We start from the raw sequence: 23,842 nt of genomic DNA, 5'->3' as shown, positions 1-23,842 counted from the left end.
TGGTGCCACACTCTAATCAGCTAATTAACTCAAACCACCTGCAAAAGCCTTTAAATGGTCTTTCAGTCTAGTTGTATAGGCTACACAATCATGGGGAAGACTGCTGACTTGACAGTTGTCCAAAAGACGACCATCGACACCTTGCACAAGGAGGGCAAGACACAAAAGGTCATCGCTAAAGAGGCTGGCTGTTCACAGAGCTCAGTGTCCAAGCACATTAATAGAGAGGCGAAGGGAAGGAAAAGATGTGGTCGAAAAAAGTGTACAAGCAAGAGAGATAACCGCACCCTGGAGAGGATTGTGAAACAAAACCCATTCAAAAATGTGGGGGAGATTCACAAAGAGTGGACTGCAGCTGGAGTGAGTGCTTCAAGAACCACCACACACAGACGTATGAAAGACATGGGTTTCTGCTGTCGCATTCCTTGTGTCAAGCCACTCTTGAACCACAGACAGCGTCAGAAGCGTCTTGCCTGGGCTAAAGAGAAACAGGACTGGACTGCTGGTGAGTGGTCCAAATTCATGTTCTCTGATGAAAGTAAATTTTGCATTTCCTTTGGAAATCAAGGTCCCAGAGTCTGGAGGAAAAGAAGAGAGGCACTTCATCCACGTTGCTTGAAGTCCAGTGTAAAGTTTCCACAGTCAGTGATGGTTTGGGGTGCCATGTCATCTGCTGGTGTTGGTCCATTGTGTTTTCTGAGGTCCAGGGTCAACGCAGCCACATACCAGGAAGTTTTAGAGCACTTCATGCTTCCTGCAGCTGACCAACTTTTTGGAGATGCAGATTTCATTTTCCAACAGGACTTGGCACCTGCACACAGTGCCAAAGCTACCAGTACCTGGTTGAAGGACCATGGTATCCCTGTTCTTAATTGGCCAGCAAACTCTCCTGACCTTAACCCCATAGAAAATCTATGGGGTATTGTGAAGAAGAAGATGCAATACACCAGACCCAACAATTCAGAAGAGCTAAAAGCCACTATTAGAGCAACCTGGGCTATCATAACACCTGAGCAGTGCCACAGACTGATCGACTCCATGCCACGCCGCATTGCTGCAGTAATACAGGCCAAAGGAGGCCCAACTAAATACTGAGTGCTGTACATGCTCATACTTTTCATGTTCATACTTTTCAGTTGGCCAACATTTCTATAAATCCTTTGTTTTTATTGGTCTTCAGTAATATTCTAATTTTCTGATATGATGAATTTGAGATTTTCATTTGTTGTCATTTGTAATCATCAAAATTAAACAAAATAAACATCTGAAATATATGAGTTTGTATGTAATGTATGAATATAATATACAAGTTTCACTTTTTAAATGGAATTACTGAAATCAATCTACTTTTTCATGATATTCTAATTTTATGACCAGCACCTGTATATTAATAGAGACTTTAACTTTAAAACTGTATGTTCAGACAGGTAAACATGTTTTAAAAACTTATCTTAGCAGACAGATGAACCGTCAAACTTCTTAAAGACCATTTAGCGGCTTAAAACCAAACTGTGACATAGCTTTGTCTGTACTGTCAGTTCATCAGAAGTCAATTTGTGTAATCTTTTCAATTATTTGTTATTCTATGGTTGGATACAAAATACAAGTGGGGTTTTCGTTGCCCAACTCCTTGAAAAAACTGTTTATTTAGCACATTTGCTTAACTGCAACATGAAAAGAGCTAAATGGTGACGGAAGCTGAGTATCAATGACATTTGAGCCCATTTAGTTTGCTCTAGTCCTTCTCCAGGTCACTGCATTGCTAGAGGCCATTACATCAAAAAAGTGTAAAAAGCAAACATGTTGATTATTTGAAATAACCCATATAATTCTGGTAAAAGTGGTTAGATGGGAAAATCAAGACCTCAGTTTAAAGCTCTCAAAATATTTACTTATAGAAGACAACAAAATAATACTTCAAAATATCCTATAGCAATCCTATCAACTAACATGAAATTAGTATTTTAGTCAGCCCAAAATAATATAACTAAAAGGAGAAAAAACTGGTTTGCATTCAGCTTTGCAATCATCCTCCTAATTTGTTTTTAACCAACTCAATGTATTCTCAAATGTACAGATCAGCTCTTTTAAAAATATTGAACCCTTTCCTTTTTTCTGACTTATTTCCTGTTTTGTTTCTCCCCAGAATTAGGAAATTCTCTACAGAAGAAACCCAAAAGGACTTGCATTGTAAAAATGGCCGTTACAAAAAGACTGTGGAAGAACATCGTCGTCTTGTGCGTTAACTCGTAAGTGTGATGGATATCCATGCACATGCCAAAAAGTGATGTTTCAGGAAGTATCTACATGTAAGATGAGAAAACAATGACGGAGGGACAGGAGAAGGTGGCGCTCATGTAGATAAATATGAAGGGGGGGTCAGTTTTCTGGTGCTCCAGATGGGCTCCATTTGGTGCACTTAAGGGTACCATTACAAACCTGCAAGTTGGATGCAGCATTGATCTTAAGCTCTGTCTTCTGTATGGCTGCATTTTCCTTTTTTTCTTCCTGTTGGGATTTCCCCTCTGCTCATCTCTCCATCTGAGATCTCATCTGTAGCTTTATCCCTATTTCAGTTCGCCGTGCCCCTGACTCCCTCAGTCAGCATGAATTTTACATGAGATCTATCTGTAGGAAACATTAGACAGCCAGGAGGGAGGAAGGGGATGAATGTGAGTGCGTATGAGCTTTGCTCTTTCGTTTCAATAAGCCAATGTTTACATTTGTGTTACTTTTGTTGTTCTTTTCGTTATATATATAAACTACAAAGAGTGTCCGGGGTATGATATTAAATGTGTTATTTCCTACTGCATCCTCTTAACAGCATGCTCTTCTGTTTACTCTTTACTCAGGCTAACAGGCTATGGGATCCACCACTGCTTTGCCAGGAGCATGGTCGATCCAGAGGCTGGAGAAAGTACTATGTTCCACAACTTCTATGCAGACTATTACACCATGGCGGGTATAGCTGTGGCATCATGCATTGCACTGTGCCCCGCAGTGGGCATAATGGGTCGACGTGGTGGACTTCTAATGTTCATGATCATTACCGCTCTGGCATCACTACTGCAGCTGGGCTTGCTAAAATGTAAGTAGCTCAGACACACACAAAAAAGAAAGAAAATCCATCAATCTGTTGCAATTATTCACTGTTCCGCTTTAACTATAGATAAAATCCTTTTAAATGTTGATTAACCTTAAGATATTTAAAAAAAAAAATGCAGTTCCTCCACAGTTATTTGCACCCTGGCTAAAGATGGGTTGAATGCCCTCAAATAGATTCATGTATTACACCATTTACATGATCTCATACTTTACTTACACTAAAAAGTTTTCTGATGCAGCTCAACAATGATATGTGATCATTTGTTTAAAGTTCTTTTTTTCTGTACGTGACAGTAGGAAAGAGTAAAGCTCCGCCTTTTAATGATCTAATTATTTTTAAACTTTTAACTGTTTATTTTACTAAATATAGGTAGTTTTCAACAAAAGTCTTCATACTCTATACTTTTTAAGATACATTTATTTCTACACGGGAAACCATTAACGCATGCCATTCTGTTGGGATTCGATGGCATTTCAGAACAGAAAGTATAAACGTAAAGTGAAAGGAAAAATGTAATATTTCTTAATAAAAATGCACTATCGAAAATGAGACATGCATTGGTTTTCAGGACTCTCTACTCTGAAACACCTAAATCTATCATATTGCACACATTTGCTGTAGGAATTAATTTGTTTCCATAACTGTGTCGCTGTTTATATCACTGTTCTGTAAAGGTGTCGAGGGGACTCATAGAGAAGATTATTTAGTGAAAAGCATCAGGAAGTGAAAAACAATATGATAAAAATGTAGCATTTCATGTAGTGATGTGTAAATCATTCTTTGAAAATTAAAAGAGAATACCACAACCTCAAACCTAAACTTACTGAATAGGTAAAGAAAGCATTAAGCAGCAGGATGGAGGCTTAAGATAACTCTGAAGGAATGGCAGAAAAGGTACAGGTACAGGAATGGTCATGAACTCCATCATTCTGGCCTTCAGATTTTTTTTTTTAAATGAATAAGACTTTTTGCTTGCTATTTATAATGTAACATTTTTAGATATCTAAAAGGAAAAAAATGCATGAACAAATAGAGGATTAGCTAACCTTGAAATGAGCACTAAAGGGGAGGAAAACAAGTCTGGCTCTGTTAAAAGAGAATGAATGAATAGATTTCACCTTTGTTTGAATTTGATACACATATGTTAGTCATAGACAACGCTGCTTGAGTCATTAGAAACACATGCTGTAAAAATTTTCAAAACTTGCTCTACTGAGACTGTGTGTCACAAACTGATTTCCAGGCTGCAGTTATATTTAAAACATCCCACATTTTTTAATTTTTCTACCCCAAGTCCTATCTGATTAGACATTGTTTTCTTAGACATAGGCTGTGTCCAAACGTCCGCCCTAACCCCTCAATCGTTATATAGAGCAGGGACTATATATTGGATCTTGTAGTGCTTTCGGTTAACTGACTGCTCGGTGCCTGCTCCATCTTTGTTCTGTCTCGCCCCCTAAAACAAACCTCACGATGATTTGCGAGGAGAGTTCTTGCAAAGCATTCTGGGATATATCAGCTCGTCTAGTGACCGTTGATACACACTACTTGCATTGGTGCATTGCGGGTAATTTTAAGTCCACTACTTTTTCCATCTACCAGACATTCGGACACACATTTAAAATGACGTAACCACTATATTGTGCTCTATATAGGGTTTAGGATGGATGTTCGGACACAGCCTTAGAAACAGATGTGGGTCTTGGCAGCATGGCTTCTCATCCAGAAAGGCATTGTCTGGCTGGCCAGTTAAATTTTTTTTGATCAGGTTAGCTTTTTCACCAGAGTTCTACCGGTTGTTTTCTGTGCAACAAGTTAAGACTGCCAGCATTCCCTGTGTTTTGTGCTGTATAGCCACAGTAGAAAAAAAAACAAACAAATGGCTTCCTAAAGAATCTGAACCCCAATTCAATCCCCTTAGTTCAAATTTGCAAAGACGTTGAACACTCAAACCTAATTATAAAACCTAAAACCAACACTAATTATCCAAACACTGACCAGAAATTAATTATGCATTAGGATTTATGAAGCCATTGTTCTTGATTTGAAAACACAAAGGAATTGGCTCTGGTCTGTAGAATAACCTGAAATAATTACATACATTTTAGTCACCTTGTGTGTAATGTCCTCCAGGAGATCCAAACTGCACAGCACTATTTATTCAGTAACAAACACGCTATCTAATGTTTAACTTGTGTCAACATATCAAGGTTATGCTCATGTTCTATTTGGCGCCATTTGGGTTGTTAAACTATTCACAAACTTTGCTCAACATGTGTTCATATTTCAGTTTTTATGTCTGAGCCTGTTTTAATTTCTTGTTTGAGTCTTTGTGTTGATTTTGCCTGCTTTCTCACTGATCATTATCTATTGATATCTTGTCTTCGCAGTGCTTGTAAAATACGACAAACATCTAAATATAGGTAGGTGGATCTTTTTATTTCTTGTCTTTAAAAAAATATCACTAAATATCTACCTGTGGTCGAAGTTTTGTTTTTTCACACTTTTAATAAAATTCTCCCATTGTGCAAATGTGAAACAGCATGAAGCATATCATAAAGTATATAAACAAGGTTTATAGAAAACATCTGTGTGTGTTTTCCTTGACCTTAGTGCTGCAGAATGAAGCCCATAATAAAGATTTTGATGCCATTATGGTGATCCTATTACTGATTTACTCTTTTCGTGTCAAGGTTATTCGTGCTTGTTTACTCTGGTTTTTATCAACTTTGTACCTCAGTGGAGACTAAAAAAGATCGCACAGCAGTCTTATCTCCATGCCACCTATGCCATCTGCATTACCTATTTATAACACCCTACATGTAGCCTGATCAATTATTAACCTTTTAAGTTTTAATTCTCTAACTTTAAATTGCATTTGATGTTTATAATCCCCTTATACAATCGAAAAAATGTCATAAAAGAAACATAAGGCATCTAATTCCAACCTGTAAAACTTCAGGTTTTATTTGTACTTGAGTAATAAGACATTTATTGGACTTAAGCCGTCCACATGCTATGCTGAACAACTCTAACCGTCAGGTTAAAGCCCTACTTTTATATTGTGTGTGTTGTATTTATGGAAGATCAAAGAGTTTCTACAAAAAATATTCTTCAGTTTTCTTAATTCCTTCTCTATTTCTCTATTTCATTGCAATATGTACAAAACTGTACAGAAATAAAGCTTTCTAAAATATCTCGTTCTTACAATTGTAGTTGTCAGCCCCCTTTTATTTGTAACTTTATGATAGTGAACATCTAAAATTTGCTCCATGGGAAATCAACTGTATTACAAATTAAGATAATTTTACTCCTTGAAAAATCATTAAAACTCTTACACAAAGCACAATCAGTTATTAACTAATAACATAAGGTACTGGTTTTAATTGCTGCATTTGTGTCTCCTGCTTCTTTAGACGACCAGTCAGGTACGCTGAATAAGAACTTTTCAATTGCCTTCTCCATCATTGGTATGTTCTCCTCCCACGCTGTCAGCAACCTGAGCATCTTCTTCTGTGCCGAGATCACTCCCACTGTGATCAGGTAAATCCACTCTGATCCTCACATACAAAATCACATCTGCACAAGAACAAAGGCTGTTTTTATCTTTTTACTCATATTCTTTTCTTTATGCCTTTTTTTTATTTTTATCATAATACTGTCTTAATGATTTATCTTTATTTCTAAAGTCACAAATATATATTACAGGCACAACCTTCTGGTGAATCTTTGTATTACAAGACTGAGTTCCTGACAATTTTACATTTTTAAAAGAACTTTAAAATGTCCTATGCATATCCTAAACAACATCCTTTGCCTCCTAGAATAACTATATAGTGTTAGTTCTGATCTCTATTATGTGGGTCATTAGGAGAAGCTCAAATGAAAATGCCTTAGCACCCTCTGGTGCTAGCTTTGAGTAATACCACAAGAGGCAACAATTGCTCAATGTAGGCTGCCTAGTGGTCCTGCAGCTTTTTGTTGCTTGTTGAAAAAGTAACTGATCAGAAGGATGCATAGCAAAAATATCAGATTTCATTTAAAAGCAAGAGTTTTAGAAAATAACCAGGGTATAACTTACCTTTAGATTTTAAAATATGTATTTGTTGATGTTTTAGATAATTTTTCTTTTTTTTTTTTTAGGGGTGGTGGTGTTGGCCTTGTACTGGCCAGTGCTGGGTTCGGTATGCTCACTGCACCTATCATGGAGCTACACAATCAAAAAGGCTACTTCCTTCACCACATCATTTTTGCCTGTTGTACTCTCATTTGCATCATTTGTATTCCTCTTTTGCCCAACACGCGTGACGGACCACTCCCTGAGACCCTTCTTGATGGTGAGGACAACGCTCATCAGCCTTTGTCAAACTCACAGAAACAAAAAGAACAGGATGCCCTGCTCCTTCGGCAAGGGAGCAACAAGGACTACGCCAAAGTACAAGACACGCCACTTCACGAGGCAGCCAATGCTGCTCTGTCAACCATGGGCTCAACTGCTTCTTCTGCAATCGATTTGACTATAGCACCTGGAGATTTTCCTAATGTTAAGGAACAACCTGAAAAGCTTGAGATACAAGAGCCTAGCGGCCACTCTTCGCCGTTCCCACTGCCAGCCCCTACATCTGCCCAGGGTGAAGATAGCATCATACAAGCTAACAAAAATCGTCTCTTATTTTCCAGTCCTTCAGACAGAACCCCATGCAACACAGTTCCACTTTTGGCTGATGCAGAAGAACTACCGGCAGTTCAGAAATCTAGTGATCCACCATTAGATATTATACAACTTGAACTAATAGAGATGTCTTCTTCTCCTAAAAGCGACGATTCCCCTGCCACTGCTGCTTCCCGTCACTCTTCAACTGCTATGATCTCTCCGACAATGCCCACTGCCTCATTGATTAGCACTACCCCTGTCATCGAGCCCCGTCCTAGCTCGACACTTGAGTCTCCAAACCCACAAGATGATGACATTGATGATATCATTAGAACACCTGAACCATTAGTATTTGAGGAATCTCCTGGTATTTTGGAAGACCTTCCTTCACCATCTATACATGACAGCCTTCCTCCACCCCCTGTTCCCTCTCCTGTCCCACAGACAGACCTGGACACACCTGCACAACCTTTAACCGCCATTACCACACTCTCTGATATTTCCCTACATTTAGAACAAATAGATGAATCTGCATTTACTCCTATTAGAAACTCAAGGCCCTCTCCTTTAGATCTGCCCTCCTCCAATGTTCTAAATGTACCTTCAAATTCCTCTGCTCCTCCCTGTTCAGACACTGTGTCAACAAAACACATACATCCTCCACCTACTGACTCAGATCACATACCCTTAGCTGACCTTTCCTCTGTCCACACTACTACAAGAAATCCAGCTGTTCTCCCTGTCACAGACATTGTCAATACCTCAACTCCAGAATCAACTACAAACATTGTACAAGATTCTGCCGTTTCTCAAGACTTAGATTCTGCACAGTCAAATTCCAAGTTGGATTTAGACCCAGCAGAGGCAGCTCCTGTCTCTCTAATGGACAGCACTGTGTCTTCCCCTATAGACTCTGGTGTCCAGTCAAGCATGGACAGGGAGACTTCCAGCACAGAAAACACTGTCAATAGCATGGCGTCGACATGATTTAGTGTCGTAGCCAAAAAAACATGAAGCTTTATGTGTTGCACCAGGAGGCAGCCACCCACATCCATAAAACAGCGTGGAGCTGGGGGAGGGTGGGCATGTACTGCTAAACTCAGACTTCAGGTACTTCATGAAGACTGTTCCAACTTGGATTGGAGTAGGTTTGTCTTACATGAGCTGCTTTGTTTCTCAGTGCTTCTTCAACCTTCCTTGCATCATCATGAATTTGGCCAATAACTGAGAACACACAAGTGAGAGTGCCCCACTGGCTGGTTGGCAACTTGCAAAAATGGCAATATATCCTCTTCAGGAACATGACTGGAAATCACCAGCGTATAAAGTACTCGGTATTTGAGAAAAAGCACAGATTGGAGAGAGAAAAATGAATAAACCCCTGTACTTTAAAATACCCATGATTTCAGAGATGTCATCAACTCTGGTGAAGAAAAGAAAAGCCAACAACAAATAGAGATACCACTGGTATGTTAGGCAAAAAACAAAAATAATGAAATAGAATCTGCCTTGGATATGGACAAAGAAATTGCAATGTTACAAAGCAGTATTGTTGCTGTCAATGTACATAATTAATATTTGGAGACTTTGTTTTTTTTTTGTTTGTTTGTTTTTTTTCACCAAATACAAATACCAAAAGCTGCCCTAACCAAAATGAACCTAGATGTTGTGCCAAAAAAAAAAAATACATAGCAGTCCAGTGTTTTTCCTAGCTCCAAGGAATAACTCTGGAAAGAAATGTGGAGTAGAAATGCCATGTTAAATCCTGGGTCAGTAGGTTTGTTTATGTGCCAATTTCTTAAGAATTCTCAGCTCTAAGTCTGCGTTCTAAGCAGAAACACTTTAAATCCCTTTTCAGCTTCATAATTTGATGGTTCTAATGAGAGTTTTTACCCTAAAATTGTGTCCCAGAACATTTCATATCAGCATAGAAAAGGACGAATATGCCAATCCAATGCTGTTTAAATAATACCTTGTTTTTACAACTCCCTACACCATGAAATCATCAGACAATGGCTCCAGTTGATTTACTTTCTTTTTTTTTTTCAAACATACTAAGCAAAGGGATAGAGTTTTCATGGGAGTCAGGTAACAGTTAAACACTGGCTTCTTTGTTAATGAATCCATTTGAGATTTCCAGAATACAGATTAGGGTTTATAGGGTTTTAACTGTATTGCTATTGCCAAAGGTATATATATTTTTTCTTTCTTTTTTTAATCATTATTATAACTAAAATAAATAAATTTCTCTCTCCTTTTCTGCAAAATTTAACAGGTTTTACCAACCTTTCAACTGAAGCAATCAGAGCAAGTCACAGTTAACAAAAGATGGCCTTCCCATCTCAGCATGTAAATCTAAATGTGGCATAACTTCAAATTTTTGTTTCCAAATTCTTCTCAACTTGCATAATGAGTCCAGAAAATATGTTTTGCCATTTGATTTGTTAGATGAAAAACTAGACTGCCTTTTTAGCACGTGATTTTTGTGGATAAGGAACAACCTTTTTTTTTTTTTTAGAGTTGTTTCACCCAATGAAAATAATGATATACAAATGCTTTCTTTCTTTTTTATACACATGATCATGTAGGTTCACCTAGTTCTTTAGCTTAACTCAGTTTTGTTTTTAAACTCCAAAGTATTTTTTTCTTCAGAACTCTCCCTGGTGTGCCCTTAATGTACAGAGCTATACATCCTTATTACAGTATTCGTGGCACCTTCATATGGTGGCACTTTATTCTTGTGCAGTGGGGACAAAGCATGAAATGTTATTGTGAAAGTGTCAACAAAACTGTTAAACCTTAAAAAAAGAAAAAAAAAAAGAAAAAAAGAGTTGTCCAAAATGATTGATGCGATTGCCAATCATTGCTGCATTGATAACGTATAGTATGTGTGTGTTTTCAAAATCATGTTCTGGCATTAACATATTATGGCATTGTTTTCTTGCATACATATTTGCACATGCACGTGCAAAACAATTCTTTAAAAATACATTGCACTACACAAATTGACACTTTCCAAAATAACCTGTTGATTTTAACAAAACAAAAGGCTCTTTCTCATGGAATCACCTTTTCCTTCCAAAGCCTTCGTCCACCTTTGGACTGCAGCCTACTTGAGTTAAATATGTGTGTAACATGACAGTTGTATTACTTCCTGCTTTTGAGGTAGTAATACTTGTGTACAGGGGGATGTATGACTGTGGATGTACTACTGTTTACAACAAGCCTCACAATAATCGTTAGTAATAATAATAACAATAATTGTGCCGTACTGTATAACTTTAAAGACAGACAATGTCTTGTGATCTGAAATGTGATAAGATTTAGTAGATCATGTATCCAGGGATGTGTTGAGGTGTTATTCAGGATTTAAATCATCGCCAGACCTATAAAATACTCTGTTATCATGTGAGAGACCTGTGAAAAACCTTACACTTTGCTCACTGTTGAAAATGCTACATATCTTTAAGTGTTGGAATGATTGAGCAAACCTCAAGTGTTTCTCAAATGTATGTATTTGGAAAAATTAGGCAAAAAAAAGCCTGCTTGCTGATTGATTAATGATGGTAATTTATCAGATTGTATCATTAATGATTTAAATGAGATGTAGAAGTGGTTGTTTCATACCATATACAAATAGTGTATGTCATGTTCAATGCTGCTAGACGTCAAAGCACAAAGACCTGCAATTTGTTTAAAATTAGACTCGCATATTTACACTTATATTAAAAGGGAAAACAGGTTTAAATTTGGAAGAGAATAGGAACTTCTAGTCACACATTAACTTTTACAGTAGATGTCATGTTTGTGAGTGGGTGGATTCCTCAGTTGGTTCTGAGTTTTTCTCTGATTAAGTCTCTTGGTGTGCATTGACATTAAATCTAATATACTTGAAAGAAAAATGCAAATCCAGAGTAAGTAAAAAAAAAAAAAGATAACAATCAGCAACACAGCACAACACTGGTACTGTCTCCTCCAACATCTGTTACTTCACATGCTACCATGCAGCTATTTTAGCTCTGAGGGGAGAGATCACATTGCTTGTTCTGAGTTACTGTATGCACCTATTCCAACATTTGATTTATTTCTATGTTATTTTGTTTTGTTTACATGCAAAGTTAAAGGAAAGCAATGCAGAGCAGTGACTGCACCAGCGACTATTCTATAGGGCTGACATTTATTGTTGGAAAGAGAATATGAAGGAGCAGTGGATAAAGAAAACAAAAAAAAAGAGTGATGGGTTAGTGTTGAACCCAGCTGAAATCATGAAGTACCCAGAGCACACATTTCAGGTTTTGTGTCTCTCAGTTGAGCAACTCAACATCTCTTTGTTGGGAGATTTAAATGAATGTAAAAAGACTAAAAAACAAAAACCATAGATTGTACATTTATGTCTGATTTCATTTTGATGTTATCTTAACAGAGATAATGCACTTGTACATAAGCCATACATGTTGTTGAAATAAACCACTATTTATTGATGAAATCTGATCACCAGTATCTTATATATTTATTTTTTCTTCTCTTTCTTTCCTTTTTTTTATTTTCATTAATTTTTTTGTATTTAACAAATACAAAAAGGCATAATCTGTGCCTTTGTGTTTATAAATTTGAAAAGATCAATATTTTCCTAACCATCATCAAAATAGGAAAGATGAGAACATCCAACTACAGCAGCAATGACTTACAGCAATGTACGGAAATTGCTTGTTGCTTAGACCCTATAAGGTAAAAAAACCCCCAAACAGATCAAAATATGCCTGAAGTTTGGAATGTAAAAATAAAAATGCGAACAAATTCTCTCAATATTTATTCCATACAATTCAGCTGAAAAATCAAGGCATAATAAATTATCTGTGGTAACCCAGATCCTCTACATATGGAGAAGTTTTTTTTTAAAAACTGTGACGCAGCAGAATTTGCAGGGCTTTTATTTTGAAGTGGATGCGCGAAGGGTCATGTTAGACGCATATTCTGTAGCAGTGGACTTGTTTTGCTCTATATGTTAATTTAGCATTCCTCAAATAGGAACATCATGTTCATAAAACTACATCCTTTCTCTTGCTCATACACAACTTTTGCATTTACATGAATATACACCTGCCAGATAAATCTGCAAACGCACAAACAGAAACCAATCAACCAAGGGATCTGCGGAGAAAAGTCGAAATCCAGCAAAAAAAAGCCAAACGTTTCCATGCACGTGGCAAGGTGATGTCAGGAAAGGATGATGCAGCAGCATCACCAGGAGCGCTGCATCAAACCCTGGCTCTCCTATTGGCTGGAAGAGATGCTGCGCCGTGCTGAACGTCATCCAGACAGCAATGCGTCCTTTTTATTTGGCCAGATCGACGCACAGGACATAAATACAGCTGATTTTGAGAAAGGTGCCAGACAGACCACCGGACGAAGCTTGAGTCGAGAATATAAGCTCTCCGGCCACATCCGCAGCTCACCATGAGGGAAATCGTTCACATCCAGGCTGGACAGTGTGGAAATCAGATCGGGGCAAAGGTATAAATACTTTTTTTTTTTTTTTTTTTTTTACCTCTTTAAGGACTTAATTAAAGTGTCAAGATATTAATTTTTTTGTTATTTAGTCAGCTAAACTGTCGTTCTGATCGGGTCTGGTTATGAAAATAAAAATAAAGTTTAATACAGCATGTAAGATGTGGGGTGGGGTTCGGCCCCTGCAGTGCAGTAGCCCGATACTATGCCATGGGATGCGCAGCACTGAAATTAGTTCTCTCGAAAACGCTTTAAAATCACTCTTTGCACGATTTATATATTTACTCTGCAAAAGAAAAAAAACAGGCTAATTGAAAAGTATATTTGTTGCTGTTCATCAGTTCTGGGAGGTGATTAGTGATGAGCATGGCATCGACCCCACCGGTAGTTACCAAGGTGACAGTGACCTGCAGCTGGAGAGGATAAATGTCTACTACAATGAGGCCTCAGGTAATAAAACAATATATATTTTTAATTGTGTAAATAAAAATACATCTGAATATTTAACCACACGCAATAAGTTTTTTTTTTTTTTTTTTTTAAGTTTGTGTGTGTGTTTCTCATCATCCTTGTATGACCTTCTGCGCACATATCTCATCTGAATGCTACCATACAGTACCCTGGCCCCCTAAGCACTACCCCTTAACTATCGAGTGTCACTCCCAATGTAGTCACACAGCTGTGGAGGGCGTCTACATTGAAAGTGGTGGTGGGGAGTGAACGAGAATTGGATGATTTCTTCCATTCTCATCGTGTTGCCCTAGCAACACGGTGACGCCCAATCTGCAGGGCCGTAGCTCTATGCCGCAGGTTGACATTTGCCCTTTTTCTGAAAGCAAATGTATGCGGTCAAAAAAAAATATATATATATATATTTCAAACAGGATCTTCTATTTGGAATTAATTGCGTGATTTTAAACCTAACTTGTGATTTTCTGTCAGTGTGACGAAGATGCAGCAAACCAGCGGAACTCACATTCTGATGCACGTGTTTCCTCCGCCAGTGTTTCGACGTTACACCCACTGCCAGCTGATTGGTCCACTCGCCCTACCCAGTACGGGCTTTGGGACGGTAGTTAATACAGGAAAGCGCAAACGAAGGATATGCGCTTAGAGATGTCTTTAAGGGGCCAGTGGGACGTTTCTGCGGGGGAAATAGGTTGCACTATGGATGCAAGGGAAAAAGAAATAGGACAGCGAACCTGCTAAAATGTCTCTGTGTCCCTCCCTCCCTCTTCCTTCCCATCCCTTTTTCCTTCTCTACAGGGGAAACATGCAGTATATCTGACCCTGAGCACTTCCCTTCGGTTTTCTTTTAGGCTATTTGTTGTACCATATCCCAATCACCCTACATGCTTGCTCTGTGCCGAGCTCTTTCAGTTTTGAAGTACAATTTCGGTTTGGGATTTTAGTAAGAGACAAACACATCAGCATGACTTTTCCAGGTGTATTTAGATAAAACCTCATCTAAAAAAAAAAAAAGAAACATGAGCTGGTCTGCTTAAGGCTAGTGTGTCTCAACAATGATCCTTTTGTTTCAGTGTAGCATGCTGTCATCACCATCGCTGACAACTGTCTTTAGACTAAATATGTTCACGACAGACTCCTCAGTAGTTTATTAAACAGTTAAACAACACAACTTTATCATTGAGAAAAATAAAATAAGAAAACAGTTTATTGACTGCAGAATCTTACTCCGATTGGAATCTGCAGAACTCAGCGTAATGAAAACCTTCAGCCCAAAGCAGTGCAGCATGCTGCAGCATTTTGCCTGATAGATGTTTAATGTTACAAGCATCCCAGGCAAAGAGAGGGCTGGACAAAAAAGGAGGTGCAGGTTTAGTAAATTATGTTTAAACATGTTTTTACTTTTAAGTCAACCATTCCTTTAAATACATTCTGTATCATAAAAAAGGCATATGAAACCTTAAAGATTACTAGTATGTTTGCTTTATCGTTCTCAAATATTTCAGATAAACAAACTCAATGACAAACCAGAATAATTCCAAAGATGACCATCCTCCAAACTTTGACTCTAGACTTTTCAAAGATGTATAAGATGTATGCTGATAACTGTTTTGTTTTGTTATAAAAAAAAAAATTATATATATATATATATATATGCCTAAATTCACAGACTACGAGTCAACATCCTCTAATATTTTCTGGAAGGAACAGAACTGATAACTTGTTTAGTTATGGTAAATTATCCAGATATCTAAGGTTAAGCAGCCCCAGACCATCAGACTATAGTGCCACCTCTAATGATTTCAGTCCAGATGTTACTGGAACCACAGCTTTCGAGAAGTTTCACTTCGGTCTCATCCATCCCAAAAAAAAACAAATCTTGACCAAGCCTCTCTTTTCTTTTTGATCAGTAGAAATGTTTGTTTTGGAATGTTCCCATAGATCCAGTTTTGCCCACTTTTTTTCTTATTGAAGAACTATGACGCAGATCTTAAGATTAGATGCTGATCCGGGCACTTTTGAACTTGTGTATGAATCATTATATCTTTCAGTTATTTTGTTGGCCAGCCACTCCTGGGGAGGTGCACAGCTGTAATAACAATGTTTTCTGTTTTGTGGCCAATGACTCACACCGCCGTTTGCTGCAGTCCTAAACTTATAAATGACTCTCTAGATCTTATCATTGACTTTCACATCTGTTGATATGATTCAGATCAGGGGTCCTTTTAACGAAGCATGTTTAACGAATTCAGATTCAAATCTGCACCTCTAAATTGATCTAGTCTAATCAGACATACTTTAATAATCCCAGAGGGAAATTATAGACTAATGTTGGGAACTCTTGAGTTTTCTGTTTCACAATGGCTGCTATGAATTAGTTCGATTTAGCATATGCGTAACAGGTATGAACAGCCTTTATCAGTGGAACACCGATTCGACGAGTCACCATGACAACAGGCAACAGGAAGTGCCTGTTTCAACCCACTGGAACTAGAGATTTTAATCCAGAAATGAAAAAAAAAAAAATAATAAAATAAAAAACAGAGACAGAAGCAGCGCTACAGCTGCAAAGAAGAGAAAGATGGTGAAGTCTAATATTTTTGCTTGAGTTAATTTGTAAGTTTATATGAAGCAGACTGTGGCATGCCGTTTTTACATTTATTAAAAGCACTGCTGTTCCATTTGTAGATCACTAAAATAAGATTCTTCCTGATAAAAATCACACTCCTAGACTGAACTGTAATAATATATTGTCTAAATTACATTTTTGTTTAGAAACTGAAATGCTGCTCACTTTTAATTCATTTTTTTACACCGGGAAGAGACTTTTTTTTTTTTTTTTGCTTAATTTTTCAGATGTTAGAATTGGTTAATCCTGAACATGCAAGAGTAACAATGTTTTTCACACTCTTACTTACTGCTTTTTTCCCCCTATTACTACTTGCCATCCCAACCGTCCATGTATTCACAGGCAGCAAATTTGTGCCACGTGCCATCTTGGTGGACTTGGAGCCTGGAACTATGGATTCTGTTCGCTCTGGCCCATTTGGACAGCTCTTCAGACCTGACAACTTTGTTTTTGGTGAGTGAACATTAAATCCAAATGTCAGCACTTAATTTGTGTGAACTGGACATAACAGCATTGTGTCAGCAGCTTCTGTCACATACTGTAAAATCTATGCCGAGATTCATCAGAGAGCTCTGTACCTTTTAGTTAGGGAAATTGCAGCACAACATTATTAGGCAATCACCTCTGTGGTGTGAAAAACAATGGTTAACTGCAGAATTGTCAGTCATAAGTCTCTTCCGATGATGTCTTCATTACAATCAAGGCTATGATGAAAAAAATATGCATCACTGTTGGGCTTTTTATTTTTAGCTTCCTAGGAACTAGTCAGTAATTACCTTTAACAAAAGATAGACGCAGAACTCCTGTTGCAATATACTTTATTAGTCACAATAAAATTACGTCATAGTTATTGATGTGTTTAGTTCTTCATTTGAAAAGGGGTGAATTAAACAGGCTTTTGTCTTAAAGTGAATTGAGTTACCCAACATGATTAGATTTAATGACTCAGACCATTTTACCTTACTTGCCCCTTGACCACATATTACAAGCACTAGGTTTTGTCTTTGGGTGTAGCTTGAACAAGATGTGGTCAAAAGTTGCTCACAAAGGTTGTTGTAGTTGCAGATTTAACAGCTCAACATTGACAATTTCAATTTCCTATTCCACCACATCCTCAAAAAGTGTCCCATGAATTTTGATCTACTGACTTACTGAAAAGGCCATTGGAGTATTAAATACTCTATATGTATTGTATCTAAATACTCGTTCAAAATGTTTGAAAGCTGTATCATGAAACCAATTTGAGATCAACTTAGCTTTGGGACCAGTTGTATTATTTTTTGATTGTAGCTGAAACAATTCATCGGATTAATTGTGATTAATGGATTATTGAAATAATCAACTAATTTACAAATCGATTAATCATAAACTAGTGTATAGAGTCTCTAAAACATGCCTTTAGCTGACAGAGTGACCCACTTAAAGCATTAATTATATAAAAATAGTAAAAAAATATATAAATATTTTGAATTTAAGACAAAAAAAACTTTATTTGTCTGTCAATATGCTCTATCCATAACTCTGCACGTGGAGACGTTTTAGTTTTTACCTGGTTAAAATCTGTGAAAAAAAAAATCTTCTTTAAGGAACCTATCTGATTATTAATCAATTAATTGAAAAATCAATCAAAAAAATATCCAAAAAGAACTGCTAAAGCTACTGTTTTAAAGTAGCTTTAGCAGTAAAAATCATATAGGTTCTTAATACTTTTATCTACGGAACCTTTTAAAACAAATTTCGTTTAGTGAGATGTAACCAACTTTTCAGTTGCAAAACTCAGTTTACTGAGGCTAAGGATTGTCTGTAACTTTGGTTGTAAAGACCTGACAATCTGTTAGCAGGTGTTCTTTAAATGGGTCATTGTGAATGTGGAGGAATGTTAATGATCTTTATCTTATGTGAAAGTTGTTTTAAAAAAACAAATGTTGTACTGCGAGGTAAAACTATGGTAACCATTGCGCTGAAGTATGAAAGGCAGTTAGATTTCAGCTGCGTCCCGTAACATTACAGGAACAAAATTCTGAAAAACTAATTGGTGATATACAACTTTAACAGGTATTGCACTTTTTATGAAAACAAAAATGTGAATCCATTTTGTTACAGACCATGTCACAGTGTTACTTAGAATCATGTTTAAGGCAGCATTTAATTCTTAGTTTTATCATAATCTATGTAAAAAGACTACGCTGTAGTACCATACTCTCAATGAGTTGCTAATTTGAATCTTTACACCTTAAGACAGCATCATTTATAGAGTATTAACTTTGATTGTCATGTTCCAACCACAACATTTTTTGTTATTTAGTGAAAATATGTTATATTTTAATATAAAGTAGTTTCATTTGCGACTGCCTGTTTTTAGCCTCATCCATCTTCATCTTAGCTCTAAGGACCTGATGTTCAAGGATTCAGAATTAGGAGCACTAAAATACTGTAGAAGCCATTCAAAATTTCCCCACTTTCCTTTATGGGCCCTTTGCTGGTCGCTACAATTTTTTTAAACATCAATCTTTGTACTAAAATATTCTTTCTGCCATGAATTTTGGACATTAAGATATAAAGAGAAGCTCCTTCTTCTGGTCAGACCCTGTAATTCAGTGAAAGGGTGGAAACAGAGTTAAAAAATATTCACACCCAGGAGGAGGGGGTCACTTCAGTGGCTGGAAGTTGGCTGTCATTTGGCTGGCTTTTAATTGGGAAGGGCCATTTTTTTTAATGTGGGCTTGTTGCTGGTGATTTATAAAGATTTCGCCCAGTTGAGAGTGTTTATAAAAGAAAGATGAGGTTCTAAGCCAGGTAGTTGAAGGTAATAATGGTAAAAAGCATATAATAATAATAATAATACCAGATAATATTTGTTGAACACTTAGGTTTCCTATCTAAGGGCTATGAACAAAAGTAAGAAAATAGCTTAAAACTTAATAGCTTAAAAAAAAAGTAGTTTTTTTTTATGCATTTGAACATTTTTATCTGCACAGTTTTTAACAATAACATTTAACATTAATACAAATTTGATTCAACAATAACAAACTTGATGATCAACATTTTATTTAGTGCTTTGATAATAAAGTTTTAGGTTTGGGTTTACGAACACTGACCAATTGAAAAACAATAGAGTAAACTCAGTTCTCCAAGTACAACAATGTTAAAAGAGCAATTTGTGGATCATGCTTATTTTTTCAAATTGTACATGTTCTTTAAAGTTGTTTCAACAAGAATTATTTTTAACCTTTTAACTGTATAGGTCAAAGTGGAGCTGGAAATAACTGGGCCAAAGGTCACTATACAGAGGGAGCTGAGCTTGTGGACTCGGTGCTGGATGTGGTGAGAAAGGAGTCTGAAAACTGTGACTGCCTCCAGGGCTTCCAGCTTACCCACTCACTGGGCGGAGGCACAGGGTCTGGGATGGGCACACTGCTCATTAGCAAGATCCGTGAGGAGTACCCTGACAGGATCATGAACACCTTCAGTGTCATGCCTTCCCCAAAAGTATCTGACACTGTGGTAGAGCCTTACAACGCCACCCTTTCTGTTCACCAGCTTGTGGAAAACACAGATGAGACCTTCTGCATCGACAATGAGGCCCTGTATGATATTTGCTTCCGCACCTTGAAGCTTACAACACCAACCTATGGAGACCTTAACCACCTGGTGTCAGCCACCATGAGCGGAGTGACCACCTGCCTTCGCTTCCCTGGCCAACTCAATGCTGATCTTCGCAAGCTGGCCGTCAACATGGTTCCCTTCCCTCGTTTGCATTTCTTCATGCCAGGCTTCGCACCTCTTACCAGTCGAGGTAGCCAGCAGTACCGTGCCCTCTCTGTGCCAGAGCTCACTCAACAAATGTTTGATGCCAAGAACATGATGGCAGCTTGTGACCCCCGCCACGGGCGCTATCTCACAGTGGCGGCCATCTTTCGTGGGCGCATGTCCATGAAGGAAGTTGATGAGCAGATGCTGAGTGTCCAGAATAAGAACAGCAGCTACTTTGTGGAATGGATTCCCAACAATGTGAAGACTGCTGTTTGCGACATTCCCCCTCGTGGCCTCAAGATGTCCGCCACCTTCATTGGGAATAGCACAGCAATCCAGGAGCTCTTCAGGAGAATCTCGGAACAGTTCACTGCCATGTTCCGTCGTAAGGCCTTCCTTCACTGGTACACCGGAGAGGGAATGGATGAGATGGAATTCACTGAGGCGGAGAGCAATATGAATGACCTTGTGTCAGAGTACCAGCAGTACCAGGATGCCACTGCCGATGAAATTGGCGAATATGAGGAAGACGAAATTGAAGATGAGGAAGATGTACGGCATGATGTTCGCCACTGATTAAGCACCAACATTGAACTAGCTTTAGAATATATGTAGTATGCTTGTTATAAAGATATGTAATTTAACAATGCAAAGTAAAATGAAGTTTGTTGTTTATAGTCAAGACATTGCTGCTGAAAAACATTGCTGCTGCCAAAGCTGATTAGTAGTGTTAAGACTTGAAAAAACTTAAGGGATGATATGCGTTTTTTCCATAGCACTGCTTTGCTTTGCAAATGTCAGAAGAAATAAAGACATGCGCTAAACACAGTTTTGTAAAAAATTGTCTTGCATCTATGGTCTACAGTGCCAAATAAAAAATCCAAACTAAATTATATGTCTATGTCTATTCTGTCATTAATGAAACATTAGAACCATGTGACAATGTGTAGAAGTTTGGAGATAAAACATAATAATTTAAGTATTTTTTTTTCTGTTTTTGTCAATTGACAGATTGAAAGTTATTAAAGTTTCACATGTAGAGCTGATCAAGGTGTCTACTGCTGACGTTACGATTTCTACACTGAGCCTTTATTGTTTTTTAAAGAAGTAATAAAACAAGCAGAACCTTAGCTTTTGGTTGTTTTTTTGTTTTGTTTTTTTGTATATTTCTTTCAACAGCTTTATTCCATACATCTGGTCACGGTAGAGGTGACACATTTTCTTACACAATTTTTCAACAAATGCGCAAGGCTAAGGAGCTAATAACAGCTAGTTTGTAAAGGTTCAAATTGCAAAGGATATCCTAACAATAGACCGGAGCATCTCCAAAACTGCAGCCTTTTCGGGATTATTCCTGACAGTTATTGATGATCATGGTCTAAGTAAAAGCATGACTGATGTTCAACACATCAGCTACTGTCACCCGAACAATGAAGCAATGGGCAGATAAGCAACAGACGTGGAATGCAGAGCTTTCTGACAAATCCTTTTCTCTTTTTCACGGTAGGTTGAATGTGCAGTGCTCAAAAATGATGACACATGTCATTGGGGTAAATGGTGGAACTAAGTCAGCCCAGGCAGTTTGATACTGTTGAGTAATGCTGACAAACCTGCCATCCATGTTAACGTCACTTTGAAACATGCAACATAAATCATTGTCACATATTAGTCCACTGTTTGACAAGAACTCCATTTTCTAAAGCTTTAGCCTCTTTCACCTGAATTATGAAGCCATTTACAAAACAAAGCTGATATAAGTACCGGTAATGGATTGTGGAGGGGGGGTGGGGGTGGTAGTCTTGGCCCTCAATTTCCTAGACTGAAATTTAATTAAGTATTTTTAGGATGTTGAAGCTTGGTCATTGAAGGTCCTATGGCAAAATACAGGGCTTAACCCTCCAGGACTAGGGTGGTGTCCATGCCTTGAGTTATCAGGGCGATTCTGCCAGCAAAGGGGGGCCAACCAAAATTTGTCGGGTTGTTATGTTGTTATTATGCTTGATTTCGTTGTATCATTTATGCCGTTTATCTTTGCATCTTTATGCACAGAGCTCATACCTTTTGCAACAATGGGTAAAGGGTAGATTACAGAAAATAAAAAGTTGACATGGTGTCAACTTCCTTTATCTATGTGTTGGCTTTTTAAAACCAAAGCAGGCACTATTTTGAAAAAAAAAAAAAAAAAAAAAACATAAAAAGGCCCACTCTTCACTTCATGAGTAGTAATGAAAATTTTTTTCCTGTCACAACTTTTCCCACTTTTAACATTATATGAAAGTTTGTCACATCAAATCTAACAGCAACGTCCTTGAGAAACATGTGTGAGTTCACTATGAGTATGTAGTTCAAACAATGACTACTATTGTCACACCCTGGTGTGTTGCATTTTTTTAGCAAGAATATCTATCTATCATATCTGAGCAAAGAAGGATGAGCAATAAATCACTTGCACTGTTTATCTATTTTACACAGAAAGCAAACAAACCATGGAAAGATACTTGTGTAAATTCTCAGTCATCTAGATCTTGCCAACCACAATACAGGCTGTATTTAAGCAGCATGTATTGACCTCCATGCTGCTTAAAGTCTAGTTGTCTTTCAGTTAAAGCCTGTTTTGTTGAAGCTATAAAAAGGTAAAGGTGTTGATGGATGAAACCTTGAAATATGATGCACACCCTTAAAAGCAATTTAATAAAACAGATATGGATCAATACACCTCGAGAGATGGAAACAAGTTAACACAAACATGCAGAGAGAGATAAAGAGAAACAGGTTCCAGAGGTTTTTTGTACATTAGGGCCCCGCCCATAAATGTACTAGAGAAACTATGAATGTACAATTTGACTGTCAGAACACATGCTTTAAGATGAATGATGGCCAGAGGGATTAATTAGTGGATGACAACAACAAAGATAGAACACAATGTTGTGTTCCCATAAGCCAAGGTGACAAACTACTTTGTTTTTAGTTTCTTAGTGAGGAAGTACTGGCAGAAACCAATCCTGTTAATGTTTAAAACACCAAGCCAGAACAGATCACACAATGTACATTTTAACAGTGAAACCGAATCCCAGTTTTCTGTAGCCATGGCGTAAAATCATGCTCTGACAGAAAGATAGAGACTACCTCATATGCATAAGGGTAAATTGTGGCTCAGCATAAAGAGTAGTTGTTAGAAGATTTAGGTTAGATTTGAGCTTCTTCTAGTTACATGAAAAACAATAAAAGTAAATGCTGTTGCCACTCGCGCATCCAGGAAGACCTATATATACAGTATGTATATATATATACATATATAAATTAATTTGGATAACATCATTTTGATATCAGTTGTCTGATGGCAGTGGGGAAGAAGCTGTTTCTAAAGAAGCATCACCCAGCTTTCATCTTCTCCTCAATATACTCTTTTAGCTGTCTGCTGTGTTCCTTGGGCTTCATATTACTGTTTGTCCACTAATATTCTCTACCAAGCATTCACACAAAAAGTCAGATTAAATTACAAACCGGCAGCCTTAATAAATTATGAATTGCGTGAATACTGAAAACAATCAGACAGGATTTTTAATTCAAGTTTTACATATTACTCTTTTTTAAAATTTAAAATATTGATAATGTATCACTTTCACTCAATAAGTTTGGGCAACTTTAATGAAATCGTCCATCAAATTCCAAATACATCTATTGTTAAAGAGAACTTTTCAGGGAATGAAAAATAAAAACACTT

The 23,842-nt window shown here is 37.4% G+C and overlaps 2 protein-coding genes across 4 annotated transcripts in view; both read left to right on the top strand.

The window, feature by feature from the left end:
- The window catches only part of LOC107092419 (solute carrier family 22 member 23-like), a 50,365-nt gene extending 38,672 nt beyond the window's left edge, over positions 1–11,693 (top strand). For all 3 annotated transcript variants that reach the window (XM_015386901.1, XM_015386902.1, XM_015386903.1), the window contains 5 exons: positions 2,147–2,249; positions 2,853–3,088; positions 5,497–5,529; positions 6,523–6,649; positions 7,250–11,693. In XM_015386901.1, the coding sequence (XP_015242387.1) occupies positions 2,147–2,249; positions 2,853–3,088; positions 5,497–5,529; positions 6,523–6,649; positions 7,250–8,747 (1,997 nt within the window). In that variant the 3' untranslated portion in view covers positions 8,748–11,693. The remainder of the gene's footprint in view (positions 1–2,146; positions 2,250–2,852; positions 3,089–5,496; positions 5,530–6,522; positions 6,650–7,249) is intronic.
- A 1,382-nt stretch (positions 11,694–13,075) lies between these two features.
- Positions 13,076–21,012, top strand: LOC107092425 (tubulin beta chain-like). The gene is made up of 4 exons (XM_015386910.1): positions 13,076–13,274; positions 13,610–13,718; positions 16,708–16,818; positions 19,610–21,012. Exons 1-4 carry the CDS (start codon positions 13,218–13,220, stop codon positions 20,692–20,694), a joined length of 1,362 nt encoding a protein of 453 aa, XP_015242396.1. The 5' UTR covers positions 13,076–13,217; the 3' UTR covers positions 20,695–21,012.
- The last annotated feature ends 2,830 nt before the right edge of the window (positions 21,013–23,842 follow it).

The sequence above is a fragment of the Cyprinodon variegatus genome, unplaced genomic scaffold, assembly GCF_000732505.1.
Source record: "Cyprinodon variegatus isolate N-32 unplaced genomic scaffold, C_variegatus-1.0 Scaffold380, whole genome shotgun sequence".
NCBI lineage: Eukaryota > Metazoa > Chordata > Actinopteri > Cyprinodontiformes > Cyprinodontidae > Cyprinodon > Cyprinodon variegatus.
Note: the sequence above shows the minus strand (reverse complement) of the source record. Positions and strands in the feature narration are given on the sequence as shown.